Genomic DNA, 14,249 nt, shown 5'->3' on the forward strand with positions numbered 1-14,249 from the left:
TACTTCTTCGAAATGGTCCCACACTAAATCCTACTACACAATTCGTTAAACAATTATCTTCATATTAACCTTAAACCACACTCATGCATCATTCATACTGCTAAAACACATTTATAACATTTTACCTACACAAAAAAGACATAATAACACTTTAAGAAAATACTAGAACAGTTTATGAAAAACATTCTAATACTTTAGTGCACTGTAGTGGGCACAATCTAAACTAAAATCACAGTCCCCCTCTCCAATACTGTCCTCTATCGGCTGATACATAAACTACGTGCGCGTCCAGTCTCGCGTCACCATCTGTCACTATCCAGCTCTGAGACACATCTCCCAGTTAACCGTCTCCAAGGCACGATCGGTATACGGCGTTACGCCTGATTCTGCCTATCATCTCCACAGTTTTTCTACCTAACAGCCCCTATCTTTTCACCGCAGCCCTCAGCCCTGTGGAACATATTCTCTCCTCACACGATACTTCTCACACAATGCAGGTTCTTGAGATTTTAAGTGGAAGCGCAGTGTTCCAGTACTTTTTCGTAGAAGAACATCACCAGGTTGCAATTGAGTTTTTTAAATTATCTATATTGATTGCCTTTTTAGCCGTTCATCTTTTATCTTTTTAACAGAAAACAGTCCTCATAAATTTTTTCGCGTCTTTGCTAAATTTTTATGAATCCTCTTGGCTGAAGAGTGGAGTAGTGTACCGCTGGCAGCCCACCAATAATCTACATCTACATCTACATCCATACTCCGCAAGCCACCTGACGGTGTGTGGCGGAGGGTACCCTGAGTACCTCTATCGGTTCTCCCTTCTATTCCAGTCTCGTATTGTACGTGGAAAGAAGGATTGTCGGTACGCTTCTGTGTGGGCTCTAATCTCTCTGATTTTATCCTCATGGTCTCTTCGCGAGATATACGTAGGAGGGAGCAATATACTGCTTGACTCTTCGGTGAAGGTATGTTCTCGAAGGTATGTTAACAAAAGCCCGTACCGAGCTACTGAGCGTCTCTCCTGCAGAGTCTTCCACTGGAGTTTATCTATCATCTCCGTAACGCTTTCGCGATTACTAAATGATCCTGTAACGAAGCGCGGTGCTCTCCGTTGTATCTTCTCTATCTCTTCTGTCAAACCTATCTGGTACGGATCCCACACTGCTGAGCAGTATTCAAGCAGTGGGCGAACAAGCGTACTGTAACCTACTTCCTTTGTTGTCGGATTGCATTTCCTTAGGATTCTTCCAATGAATCTCAGTCTGGCATCTGCTTTACCGACGATCAACTTTATATGATGGGCGAGGGGCGTCAAATACAACTAAAACAGGTACTCACGTAGCAGAGTGGCATTGGGCGGCGCCGCAGCAGCGTGATGTGTGCAGCGGTGGCGGCCAGCATGTCCAATCCGGCGGAAACCGTCGCCACGACGGGAATAAGCGTCGAGTAGGGGTAGAGGGCAGCGCGGTAGTGCTCCAGGCTGCGGTGCAGGCCCACTGCCACCGCCATCACCGACACGCACAACAGCTGCAACACCGCACGCCGCTCACCACCCTCTTCCAGACTGCGCTATTTTGTTTGCGACCTACTCATTATTGCATTTGTTTACCACCCATTACTTCGAATTCTGAAACACACTAGAATCCAGGAATTACATATTGTTTTTGTTCTTCTGTCCTGAGACTGGTTTGATGCAGCTCTATCCGGTGCAAGCTTCCTCATCTCCCAGTACCTACTGCAACCTACATCCTTCTGAATCTGCTTAGTGTATTCACCTCTTGGCCTCCCTCTACGACTTTTACCCTCCACGCTGCCATCCAATACTAAACTGGTGATCCCTTGATGCCTCAGAATATGTCTTACCAACCGATCCCTTCTTCTAGTCAAGTTGTGCCATAAACTTCTCTTCTCCCCAGTCCGATTCAATACTTCCTCATTAGTTATGTGATCTACCCATATAATCTTCAGCATTCTTCTGTAGCACCACATTTCGAAAGCTTCTGTTCTCTTCTTGTCCAAACTTTTATCGTCCATTTTTCACTTCCATACATGGCTACACTCCATACAAATACTTTCAGAAACGACTTCCTGACACTTAAATCTATACTCGATGTTAACAAATTTCTCTTCTTCAGAAACGCTTTCCTTGCCATTGCCAGTCTGCATTTTATATCCTCTCTACTTCGAGCATCATCAGTTATTTTGCTCCCCAAATAGCAAAATTCCTTTACTATTTTAAGTGTCTGATTTCCTAATCTAATTCCCGCAGCATTACCCGACTTAATTCGACTACATTCCATTGTCCTCGTTTTGCTTTTGTTGATGTTCATCTTATGTCCTCCTTTCAAGACACTGTCCATTCCGTTCAACTGCTCTTCCAAGTCCTTTGCTTTTTCTGACAGAATTAGAATGTCATCGGCGAACCTCAAAGTTTTTATTTCTTCCCCATGGATTCTAATACCTACTCCGAATTTTTCTTTTGTTTCCTTTACTGCTTGCTCAATATACCGATTGAATAGCATCGGGGAGAGGCTACAACCCTGTCTCACTCCCTTCCCAACCACTGCTTCTCTTTCATGCTTCTCGACCGTTATAACTGCCATCTGGTGTCTGTACAAATTGTAAATAGCCTTTCGCTCCCTGTATTTTACCCCTGCCACCCTCATAATTTGAAAGAGTGTATTCTAGTCAACATTGTCAAATCTTTCTCTAATTCTACAAATGCTAGAAACGTAGGTTTACCTTTCCTTAATCTGTCTTCTAAGATAACTCGTAGGGTCAGTATTGCCTTACGTGTTCCAATATTTCTACGGAATCCAAACTGATTCGCAAGTACGGTAGCACCAATAGCAACTTACGGCATCTACATAATAATGTATAAACTAAAAGTCAACGACCGTCTAACATTAAAGAAAGTCAAATCCCCCTCTATGGTGAGCATCGGAAACACAACGCATTCAAGACTTAACCTACGAAACCTTGTTCACTGAAGACTTCAAAATGCATATGTGCTTGGCTCAAAGCCTACGAAAGCTCTCGCCAAATACTCATAGAAAAACACATTTCTGTCTGTAACAACTTCTACTTAACTGGCGCCTTAATGACGGAATAATGGAAACATTCAAACCACGAACTTCTACATTTAATAACACTATAAGCAACACCTGGTTTTCATCACAAGTTCTGCAAAAACAAAGGATTCCACCAGCCGAATGACGACTGCATATGTGAACTGTGCAATGAACACTGTGAAAGATATCACAACAAAAGACTACTGAAGAAAAAAATTGAAAGTCAAATTAAAACTAGGACTAGAGTAATGTAGCTCAGTTATTTTTATTAGCATTTGCGTTTGTGTTTCTTTTGTATTTGCATAATATGCGTAGTTTCGTTAATAAAAATTTATTGGCACCGACTAAAACCAACAAATTATTGATGAAAATACATGTACCGGTTGACTACAGCTGGCAAAATTCATTTCACAGACTGCAGGTTTCAACATGGACGTTCTGGGCTTGCTCTGTTTCCTTCCTACGATTTTTCCATAATACATGATCTTCATTAAATCGTTATGCCAAATTAGGATGACCAAGAAAGTCAGATTTTATTTTCCACAAAGTGGTAGTCAACGTTCTGTTTTTATTATTTTCTTTCAGAAAATGACAATTGAATTTTCTTTCAGCCGAGGACGTTAAGGAGACTGAACTCCATATCCACATCTCTATTGCTTATAAATATTTATTTACTGTTCCTCGTGAGTCCACCTTTCATGAAGATAATTTAAGACTTTTAAAATATCTCTCTTGGTGAATTTCTTCCTTGTTTGTGTATCAAGATGATTTTGTGTTAACGACAAAATTTTATTCCTGAAGGAATTTTTGGTCACTACTATTCTTCTGTTGTCAATGAAGTATTAAAAAGTATCAGGACTTGGCCATTTGCTTTAAAGTTGCATTTCATCCAAGACTATTTACGGGTGACATTGTTATCTATAACGGGCGTTATCCAATAAAAATTGTAGTAATAGCTGTATTTCACAAGATGCTGTACAATTCATGGAAGTTTGTGCTTCGTTATAATATCAGTAATTCGCATACTTAAATTTTTCAATCTGCAGTGGAGTGTGCGATGATATGAAACTGCATGGCAGCTTCAAACTGTGTGCTGGACAGGAACTGAAACTCGGGAACTGCGCCTTTCGCAAGCAAGTGCTCATTGTGATTGTCAAAATATTATCAGATATATCGTAAGAAATAACGAATGGAAAGAGGCCACGACCAACAATCGAAAATGGACCAGCAACTGAGCTACTCAAGCGTGACTGACGACCTGCCCTCACAGCTTCACTTCCGCCAGTAATTCGTCTTTTACTTTTCCGTGGTCCCGAGTTCGAGCCTCGATCCGGCACACGTTTTAATATGCCAAGAAATTTCAATATTAGCGATTTCTGTTCTTTTCTGTCCGGGAAAATGGCTGTAAGCCACGGTACACTTCCTAATCACTGATGTCTTCTTTTCATGCGTAACATACGATGATGGTAGTGACGCACGCTCTCGCTCGAGTGCTTGTTCTCTAAATTTACCTAACAGCGTATCGGCGAGAGCACCACCGCCTTCCCGAAGATTCCAATTAAAGTTTCCTGCATTATAATTTCGTAGGGATATCTATTGCTGTTACGACCAAAGCAGCGTGTCTCCGAATTTCTGTGATATTTGCTGTTACCTATACATTTTAAACACATGGGAAATGCTATCTAACTGGTCACACTACCGTTTCGAAAGCGATGTCCTCCACAGATGTACTACTCTTTTTCAGAACCTGTGCTGCAAACACAGTTCTTACAGTTGGTTTCTCTACTGTTGATTCCACAAATTCGCCACATTTGATATCGTTCATAGTAATGCCTCTGCAAGGTTAAACGATATGATAGCCTCCAGAAGCTTGTCGCTAAAGGTGTATCTGTATACTACCACGTTATTTCTCTTTGTTATTAGCGTATATGGAATTTACCCACGTTTGATGAAACCTAGATCTATATGTCTATGGATTAACATAACTGTCATATCCGTTTTTATGTGTGAAGTAAAGGGTTAAATTGAAGACAGATATAGCTATATTCTTTAAAAGTTCCGGGTAACACATATGGCATACATTCTACTTGATATTAACTAGTTATGCGACCGCCAACGTTGCAGAGTTGCTCATAGTTGAATTTTTAGACCATTTAATGAAATAACTTACATTAGTGAATGAGTGTCCGATAGATAAGACCTGGAATTTGAATCTATCAACTGTCAACGTATTTTATTACATCAGTGTCTGCCTTCGTAGCTGAGTAGCCAGCGCGTCTGACTGCCACGCAGTCGTCGTGGGTTTGACTCCCGACCGGGTCGGAGATTTAATCCCTTCGGGTACTGGGTGTTGTGTTGTCTCCATCGTCATCGATGTGAAAGTTGCCAAAGCGGCGTCAAATAAAAAAGACTTGCATCAGGCGGCCGAATACCCCAAATGGGGTATCACAGCCGAAAAGTGCCATACGATCATTTCATTTTCAGTATAGCAGTACTGTAAAATTGAAAAATAAGTGCTGGATGACCAACAGTGGGCAACACTCTCAGCTAAGAAAATAATTATGACGTTCCAGATTCTATGAAGTTATATATTATTAAGCTAAAAATCACACACGAAACAGAAATGTTAACTGTAACACACCGATGCATGTTTTGTTGTAGTAGTAGCAGCAGCAGCAGTTCTACTATTACGGCTACTACTAGTAGCAGTAGGATTTGACACTGCATATTATGAATATGTAAATATTCATATGCGTGTGAGGCAAACGTCGTATGTCTTCTAAAGCTGAGCCGCGCGGGGTAGCCCTGCGGTCTCAGGCGTCTTGTCACGGCCCGTGCGTCTTCCCCCGTCGGAGGTTTGAGTCCTCCCTCGGGCATGGGTGTGTGTGTCCTCCTTATAAGTTAATTTGAGTTAGATTAAGTAGTGTGTAAGCTTAGCGACCGATGACCAACACAGCAGTTTGATCCCATAAGACCTTAACACAATTTTTTTTTTCTTCCAAATCTGTTTCCTGAACTTTACTTCCAGTTCTGAGCAACGTCGCAGTTGCATGTATGTCGGGAATTAGCTGGTCACAAACTTTTCAGAAATTGCTTTGGTTCTATCCGAATGAGGGCAGGTTGGTACATTCAGACGATACTTAATGAAGTTGGACAGCAATTTTTTATGCAAGTGGTTTATGTGCGTAAGTTTTGGTTCTTTATGCAGCGAACAGAAGACCGTGCAGCCCACTTTACGCTCGACAATACGTCGCAGGGGTAGCTACCCACAAATGTTTTCAGTAAAGCACAAAACTTTCAGTATTTCGTTTGGTTGGCGTTATTTTAACTTCACGAGCACCTCATTAGCTGAAGAGTATAGTGTGATAATCTTGGGTAAGGTTAGTACGAGAAACTAATTTAATTACAAAGTCACGCAATAAATACTATCACACAATATTATTTTGGAAAGCGTTTCAAAATTTCTATAAACCATGGAGTAATGAGCTCTCTTTAGCGGAACCATATGGATCTGGTGGCTCTAGATCTTTGAGAAGAGAGTGCTCAGATTTTCTAAATGAATCGCTGAGTTGGAGAAGGGGTCATGTCCCAGAAAGTAAATATTCCTGGAGACACAAAAAACTGATTTACTACATTACCAGTTTAAATATGGTGTCGTGGAGTTGCTACGTTGCAACTGGCCCCAGAATGAAAAAGTATGAATCATTACAATGTACTTTAGCCAACGAAAGTGGTCAGTAATCCAGTCTGAATCTGCTGTAGATGACCCTTATGATATCAACTGGCGTCCTGTTCACAGTTGAAGTATAGTCTTCTACCACTTTCTGTTATTCATATTTATTATAGCAATGAAAGACTGTGTTATGAGCATAAAGGTTTATATATAGTGTACGCAGAATACAACCAGAATCAAAATACAGCAAAGAAGAAAAATACTGGAATGCTTTCATTGGTCACTGGCAGATACCGTAATAAAATGGTTTCTGCTCGTCAGGTTTGTATTCTAGAATTTTCTTTACGTTTTCTGGTTTCTTCTTTCTTATTGGAACTGGTCCACCATACGTTTGTTTATCTGGACATGACCCGTTCCCTAACTCAATTCCCACCTGACGGGCATTTCTGTTGATGCAATATGACCCCTTCTTACACCAAAGTTCCATACGTATATAACTCTCCACCGTTCAAACAGGCCTTGGTAGGTCCAAAGGTACCGACCAGCCGCCGTGTCATCCTCAGACCAAAGGCGTCACTAGATATGAAGGGGTATGTGGTCAGCCAATCGCTCTCCCGGCCGTATGTCAGTTTACGAGACCGGAGCCGCTACTTCTCAATCAAAGAGCTCCTCAGTTTGCCTCACAAGGGCTGAGTGCATCCCGCTTGCCAACAGCGCTCGGCAGATCGGATGGTCACCCATCAAAGTGCTAACTGGTTCAAATGGTTCAAATGGCTCTGAGCACTATGGGACTTAACATCTATGGTCATCAGTCCCCTAGAACTTAGAACTACTTACACCTAACTAACCTAAGGACATCACACAACATCCAGGCCTCACGAGTCAGAGAAAATCCCTGACCCCGCCGGGAATCGAACCCGGGAACCCGGGCGTGGGAAGCGATAACGCTACCGCACGACCACGAGATGCGGGCATGCTAACTGGGGTGATCTGACGAGAACCGGTGTTACCACTGCCGCAAGGCCGTTAGTACACAAATATGTAAAGATCAGTTATCGCCGGCAAACATAATCAGGGACAAAAAAGGAGATGACCCCTTTTCCGGCACACTGGTTCACTTAGTCTTTTGCGTCATATTAGGTTACATTGTTTGTCTGCCAGTTTTGTAGCCAGCCGCTGTGGTCGAGCGGCTCTAGGCGCTTCAGTCCTGAACCATGCGGCTGCTACGGTCACAGGGTCGAATCCTGCTCGGGCATGGATGTGTGTAATGTCCTTAGGTTAGTTAGGTTTAAGTAGATCTAAATCTAGGGGACTGATGACCTCAGATGTTAAGTCCCATAGTGCTTACAGCCATTTGAACCATTTTGCCAGTTTTGTACGTTTGTTTAAGACTTTCCCGGAGCCAAACAACTGCTGACTGTCCTGTCTACATCTGTTTCTATACGCTCTTATTCTATACCAATGAAAGCCCCAAAACATACGTATAACCTGTCTTCTTCATAGACAAGTTCCAGTTCCTACCACCCCTTCAAGGAATCGAATATTGTCATATTCTTTACCTATCTAAGTGGCTGACTATTCCACTCGATGTCTTCACACATTGCTACACTTAGATAATTATTTGGCACATCTAACTCAAACGTCGCAAATTCGAAGCTATCACATTTTATGTTTTCTGAAACGCACATTTTTATGAGTCTTTAAAATAGCACCCAGTTGCAACCTTTGCATCATATTGATATATTGTCAAGATTTTTTACAGTAATTTCCACAGTCGTATTCAGACAAATAATCCATCAGAAAATCCTCGGAAATTAGTTAGATACGTGTTCCATAGATAATTTGAACGATTCTTTTATCAAAATGATGTCAGTTACAGGATACATGTAGACCTACATTTATAACATTAATGAACATATAATTTTTAGTCCCACTCGTGTAACTACACTTAAAAACTAGTCTTTCTTACAGGGTACCAGTAATTAAATCATAATTCGTCATGGAACGGAACGAATTATTCAGGAGAAATGATTTATATTAGGTACAAAACTTAATTTGTTACCATAATTCCATGAGACCTTGTTGTTGTTGTTGTCTTCAGTCCTGAGACTGGTTTGATGCAGCTCTCCATGCTACTCTATCCTGTGCAAGCTGCTTCATCTCCCAGTACCTACTGCAACCTACATCCTTCTGAATCTGCTTAGTGTATTCATCTCTTGGTCTCCCTCTACGATTTTTACCCTCCACGCTGCACTCCAATGCTAAATTTGTGATCCCTTGATGCCTCAAAACATGTCCTACCAACCGATCCCTTCTTCTAGTCAAGTTGTGCCACAAACTTCTCTTCTCCCCAATCCTATTCAATACCTCCTCATTAGTTACGTGATCTACCCATCTAGTCTTCAGCATTCTTCTGTAGCACCACATTTCGAAAGCTTCTATTCTCTTCTTGTCCAAACTAGTTATCATCCATGTTTCACTTCCATAAATGGCTACACTCCAAACAAATACTTTCAGAAATGACTTCCTGATACATAAATCTATATTCGATGTTAACAAATTTCTCTTCTTCAGAAACGCTTTCCTTGCCATTGCCAGTCTACATTTTATATCCTCTCTACTTCGACCATCATCAGTTATTTTACTTCCTAAATAGCAAAACTCCTTTACTACTTTAAGTGTCTCATTTCCTAATCTAATTCCCCCAGCATCACCCGATTTAATTTGACTACATTCCATTATCCTCGTTTTGCTTTTGTTGATGTTCATCTTATATCCTCTTTTCAAGACACTGTCCATTCCGTTCAACTGCTCTTCCAAGTCCTTTGCCGTCTCTGACAGAATTACAATGTCTTATTGAGTGTAAATTTGCAAAATATGTTTGGTGATTGATTCATTTGTTACTAAGATTTTAAATTATACGAAGAACAAAAGTACTTAAACTTAATTATTTGAGACGCTCAGTAATTTGCTTCTTCCAGTTCCGGTTTTCATCGACTAGTACATACAAAAATTTGGAGCAGTCTAACCTATTCACTGACTTCTGATCATGTGCTACATTCAAGCCGCCCGCCATATGTCGTACAGAACTGAATATGTGTTACTTCTTAATTTTCTTTACTTTCTCTCCATTTTTTTCTTTACACTGATAGTTGAGTGACGTTGTCAGCCTAAGTCGCCCCAAACACTAGCAAGTCCACCAGCCGAACTGAGCGCCTCCCTTTCTCGCTGGGACAACACAACAGGCTGCCCGCTACGGCACCCCTTTTCACCATCTGCGACGGTACTGAAAAGAGAGTGTTTAGGTGAACAGGGAGGGTGACTAGTAAGACATTTCCCATTTATCTTAGTGTACACATGCGAAGGTCCGTTGTGAGTAAAGAAAAACCTGTTAGGGCGACGCTAGGAGCTCAGAATATCTCCAGGAAATTTTGTATGTTCTCTGTAGATATACACTCCTGGAAATGGAAAATAGAACACATTGACACCGTTGTGTCAGACCCACCATACTTGCTCCGGACACTGCGAGAGAGCTGTACAAGCAATGATCACAGGCACGGCACAGCGGACACACCAGGAACCGCGGTGTTGGCCGTCGAATGGCGCTAGCTGCGCAGCATTTGTGCACCGCCGCCGTCAGTGTCAGCCAGTTTGCCGTGGCATACGGAGCTCCATCGCAGTCTTTAACACTGGTAGCATGCCGCGACAGCGTGGACGTGAACCGTATGTGCAGTTGACGGACTTTGAGCGAGGGCGTATACTGGGCATGCGGGAGGCCGGGTGGACATACCGCCGAATTGCTCAACACGTGGGGCGTGAGGCCTCCACAGTACATCGATGTTGTCGCCAGTGGTCGGCGGAAGGTGCACGTGCCCGTCGACCTGGGACCGGACCGCAGCGACGCACGGATGCACGCCAAGACTGTAGGATCCTACGCAGTGCCGTAGGGGACCGCACCGCCACTTCCCAGCAAATTAGGGACACTGTTGCTCCTGGGGTATCGGCGAGGACCATTCGCAACCGTCTCCATGAAGCTGGGCTACTGTCCCGTACACCGTTAGGCCGTCTTCCGCTCACACCCCAACATCGTGCAGCCCGCCTCCAGTGGTGTCGCGACAGGCGTGAATGGAGGGACGAATGGAGACGTGTCGTCTTCAGCGATGAGAGTCGCTTCTGCCTTGGTGCCAATGATGGTCGTTTGCGTGTTTGGCGCCGTGCAGGTGAGCGCCACAATCAGGACTGCATACAACCGAGGCACACAGGGCCAACACCCGGCAACATGGTGTGGGGAGCGTTCTCCTACATTGGCCGTACACCTCTAGTGATCGCCGATGGGACACTGAATAGTGCACGGTACATCCAAACCGTCATCGAACCCATCGTTCTATCATTCCTAGACCGGCAAGGGAACTTGCTGTTCCAACAGGACAATGCGCGTCCGCATGTATCCCGTGCCACCCAACGTGGTCTAGAAGGTGTAAGTCAACTACCCTGGCCAGCAAGATCTCCGGATCTGTCCCCCATTGAGCATGTTTGGGACTGGATGAAGCGTCGTCTCACGCGGTCTGCACGTCCAGCACGAACGCTGGTCCAACTGAGGCGCCAGGTGGAAATGGCATGGCAAGCCGTTCCACAGGACTACATCCAGCATCTCTACGACCGTCTCCATGGGAGAATAGCAGCCTGCATTGCTGCGAAAGGTGGATATACACTGTACTAGTGCCGACATTGTGCATGCTCTGTTGCCTGTGTCTATGTGCCTGTGGTTCTGTCAGTTTGATCATGTGATGTATCTGACCCCAGGAATGTGTCAATAAAGTTTCCCCTTCCTGGGACAATGAATTCACGGTGTTCTTATTTCAATTTCCAGGAGTGTATATGTTATTATATAGGTTTATTGTTCATTTGAAGAATTCCTCAAGGTGAGAAGTTCCTACTGATGAAAATTAGAAACATGAACCATAATATTAGAGGCGATCAAACTCTTTACGTTTCAGTGCAGTGCTGCAGCCGATATGCAACCCAGCGCGACTCCGATGCATCTCTAAAGTGTGGTCAGAAACAGTCCGATAAGGTTGTAATCGTGTTGCAGCGTAGGTTCCATTGAGAAATAGCTGCTAAGAAAAACATTTGATACGTTGCCCCGTTTCCGAGTTAATTAGCATTGAAGTTAGCCAATCAGGCCGTTGCCCGCGCAAATTAAAGCCGCCCGCCAAATACAATTAGAGCCAGCTGTTCTCATAGCGTAGATGATAGCGCACGAGACTCCCCAGCCTTTGGCTCGTGTTGGATCCCTACTACCGTCCCAGGTCCAGTTTTTGTATCACTCTCTTGTTTGTTTTAGGAAAACAGCCGAAAAACATTTTTGGCGTCACCATCTCTGGCCGGCCGCTTCAATTTGCGCGCCATGGCCTGACGGGCTAACTTCAGTGCTAATTAATTCGAAAAGGAGATTTTTTCTCAACAATTAATTATCAGCACAACTTGCTCTGGAACATCCTTTCAAGTTTTCCAGACTGTTTCGGACCACCCTGTATAAGCACCGACATGTAGGCAAGGGATTAGTGTGGCCTTCGAAAGAAAACTTTTTGATCGCCTCTTGTACTTCACATACCTTCAAATGTTTTAAAAACACGCTCCTGAAAATACTACTTTGCAAATAAATTTCGTGATTGTCGTTTAGTCCACGAAACGAAATACCGTTCCGGACCAATATTTGGCCAGAACAAAAAATCTGTATTGAGACAGTCTTGAAGGGAGCAACATTCGAATCTCCGCGAATTTGTTTTGGGTACTAGTTTCTCTCTGTCTCTCTCTCTCTCTCTCTCTCTCTCTCTCTCTCTCTGTGTGTGTGTGTGTGTGTGTGTGTGTGTGTGTGTGTGTGTGTATCCCATTATTATTTGATTTCGACGATTTGTGACTGATGAGTAGTAGGAAATTCTGTTTCCCACAGAGACGGCTGTCCATCCAATCGGAAGCCTTGGAAGGGGCACTTACTACCTGAAGATGCGCAAACCTATAGGCTTGTATCTCTGACATTGATCTGTTGTAGAATTTTAGAACATGTTTTTTGCTCGTGTATCATGTCGCTTCTGGAAACCCAGAATCTACTCTGTAGGAATCAACATGGATTCCGGAAACAGCGATCGTGTGAGACCCAACTCGCTTTATTTGTTCATGAGACCCAGAAAATATTAGATACAGGCTCCCAGGTAGATGCCGTTTTCCTTGACTTCCGGAAGGTGTTCGATACAGTTCCGCACTGTTGCCTGATAAACAAAGTAAGAGCCTACGGAATATCAGACCAGCTGTATGATTGGATTGAAGAGTTTTTAGCAAACAGAACACAGCATGTTGTTCTCAATGGAGAGACGTCTACAGACGTTAAAGTAACATCTGGCGTGCCACAGCGGAGTGTTATGGGACCATTGCTTTTCATAATACTTATAAATGACCTAGTAGATAGTGTCGGAAGTTCCATGCGGCTTTTCGCGGATGATGCTGTAGTGTACAGAGAAGTTGCAGTATTAGAAAATTGCAGTGAAATGCACGAAGATCTGCAGCGGATAGGCACTTGGTGCAGGGAGTGGCAACTGACCCTTAACATAGACAAATGTAATGTATTGCGAGTACATAGAAAGAAGGATGCTTTATTGTATTATTATATGATAGCGGAACAAACAGTGGTAGCAGTTACTTCTGTAAAATATCTGGGAGTATGTGTGCGGAACGATTTGAAGTGGAATGATCATATAAAATTAATTGTTGATAAGGCGGGTACCAGATTGAGATTCATTGGGAGAGTCCTTAGAAAATGTAGTCCATCAACAAAGGAGTTGGCTTACAAAACACTCGTTCGACCTATACTTGAGTATTGCTCATCAGGTCGGGTCGGGTTGACAGAGGAGATAGAGAAGATCCAAAGAAGAGCGGCGCGTTTCGTCACAGGGTTATTTGGTAAGCATGATGGCGTTTCGGAGATGTTTAGCAAACTAAAGTGGCAGACTCTGCAAGAGAGGCGCTCTGCATCGCGGTGTACCTTGCTCGCTAGGTTTCGAGAGGGTGCGTTTCTGGATGAGGTATCGAATATATTGCTTCCCCCTACTTATACCTCCCGAGGAAATCACGGATGTAAAATTAGAGAGATTTAAGCGCGCACATAGGCTTTCCGGCAGTCGCTCTTCCCGCGAACCATACGCGACTGGAACAGGAAAGGGAGGTAATGACAGTGGCACGTAAAGTGCCCTCCGCCACACACCGTTGGGTGGCTTGCGGAGTATAAATGTAGGTGTAGTAGAAGACTTATCGGAGACGAATATAGCACGTTGTGCAGTCTCAGATGCACTCTGGTCCAGGCTCCATTACAAAGAAAGACAGTTAATTACACTGAAACCATACTTACAATCACATATTCGTGTTGCTTCCGTGACTTCGAGTTCAGTGATACGAATCACTGATGTATGAATGAATTATTTAAAAAGTCATTGAACTTAATCAGTCAGTTTATG

General features: G+C 43.3%; 1 protein-coding gene across 1 annotated transcript in view; it reads right to left on the bottom strand.

Annotated features, from left to right (window-relative positions):
• Window positions 1-14,249, bottom strand: part of LOC126274671 (tetraspanin-6-like) — a 137,663-nt gene that overhangs the window by 97,125 nt on the left and 26,289 nt on the right. Inside the window, exon 2 of the mRNA XM_049977133.1 lies at window positions 1,336-1,524. Within this exon, the coding sequence (XP_049833090.1) occupies window positions 1,336-1,524 (189 nt within the window). The remainder of the gene's footprint in view (window positions 1-1,335; window positions 1,525-14,249) is intronic.

This window comes from Schistocerca gregaria, chromosome 1 (genome assembly GCF_023897955.1).
Source record: "Schistocerca gregaria isolate iqSchGreg1 chromosome 1, iqSchGreg1.2, whole genome shotgun sequence".
Lineage (NCBI taxonomy): Eukaryota > Metazoa > Arthropoda > Insecta > Orthoptera > Acrididae > Schistocerca > Schistocerca gregaria.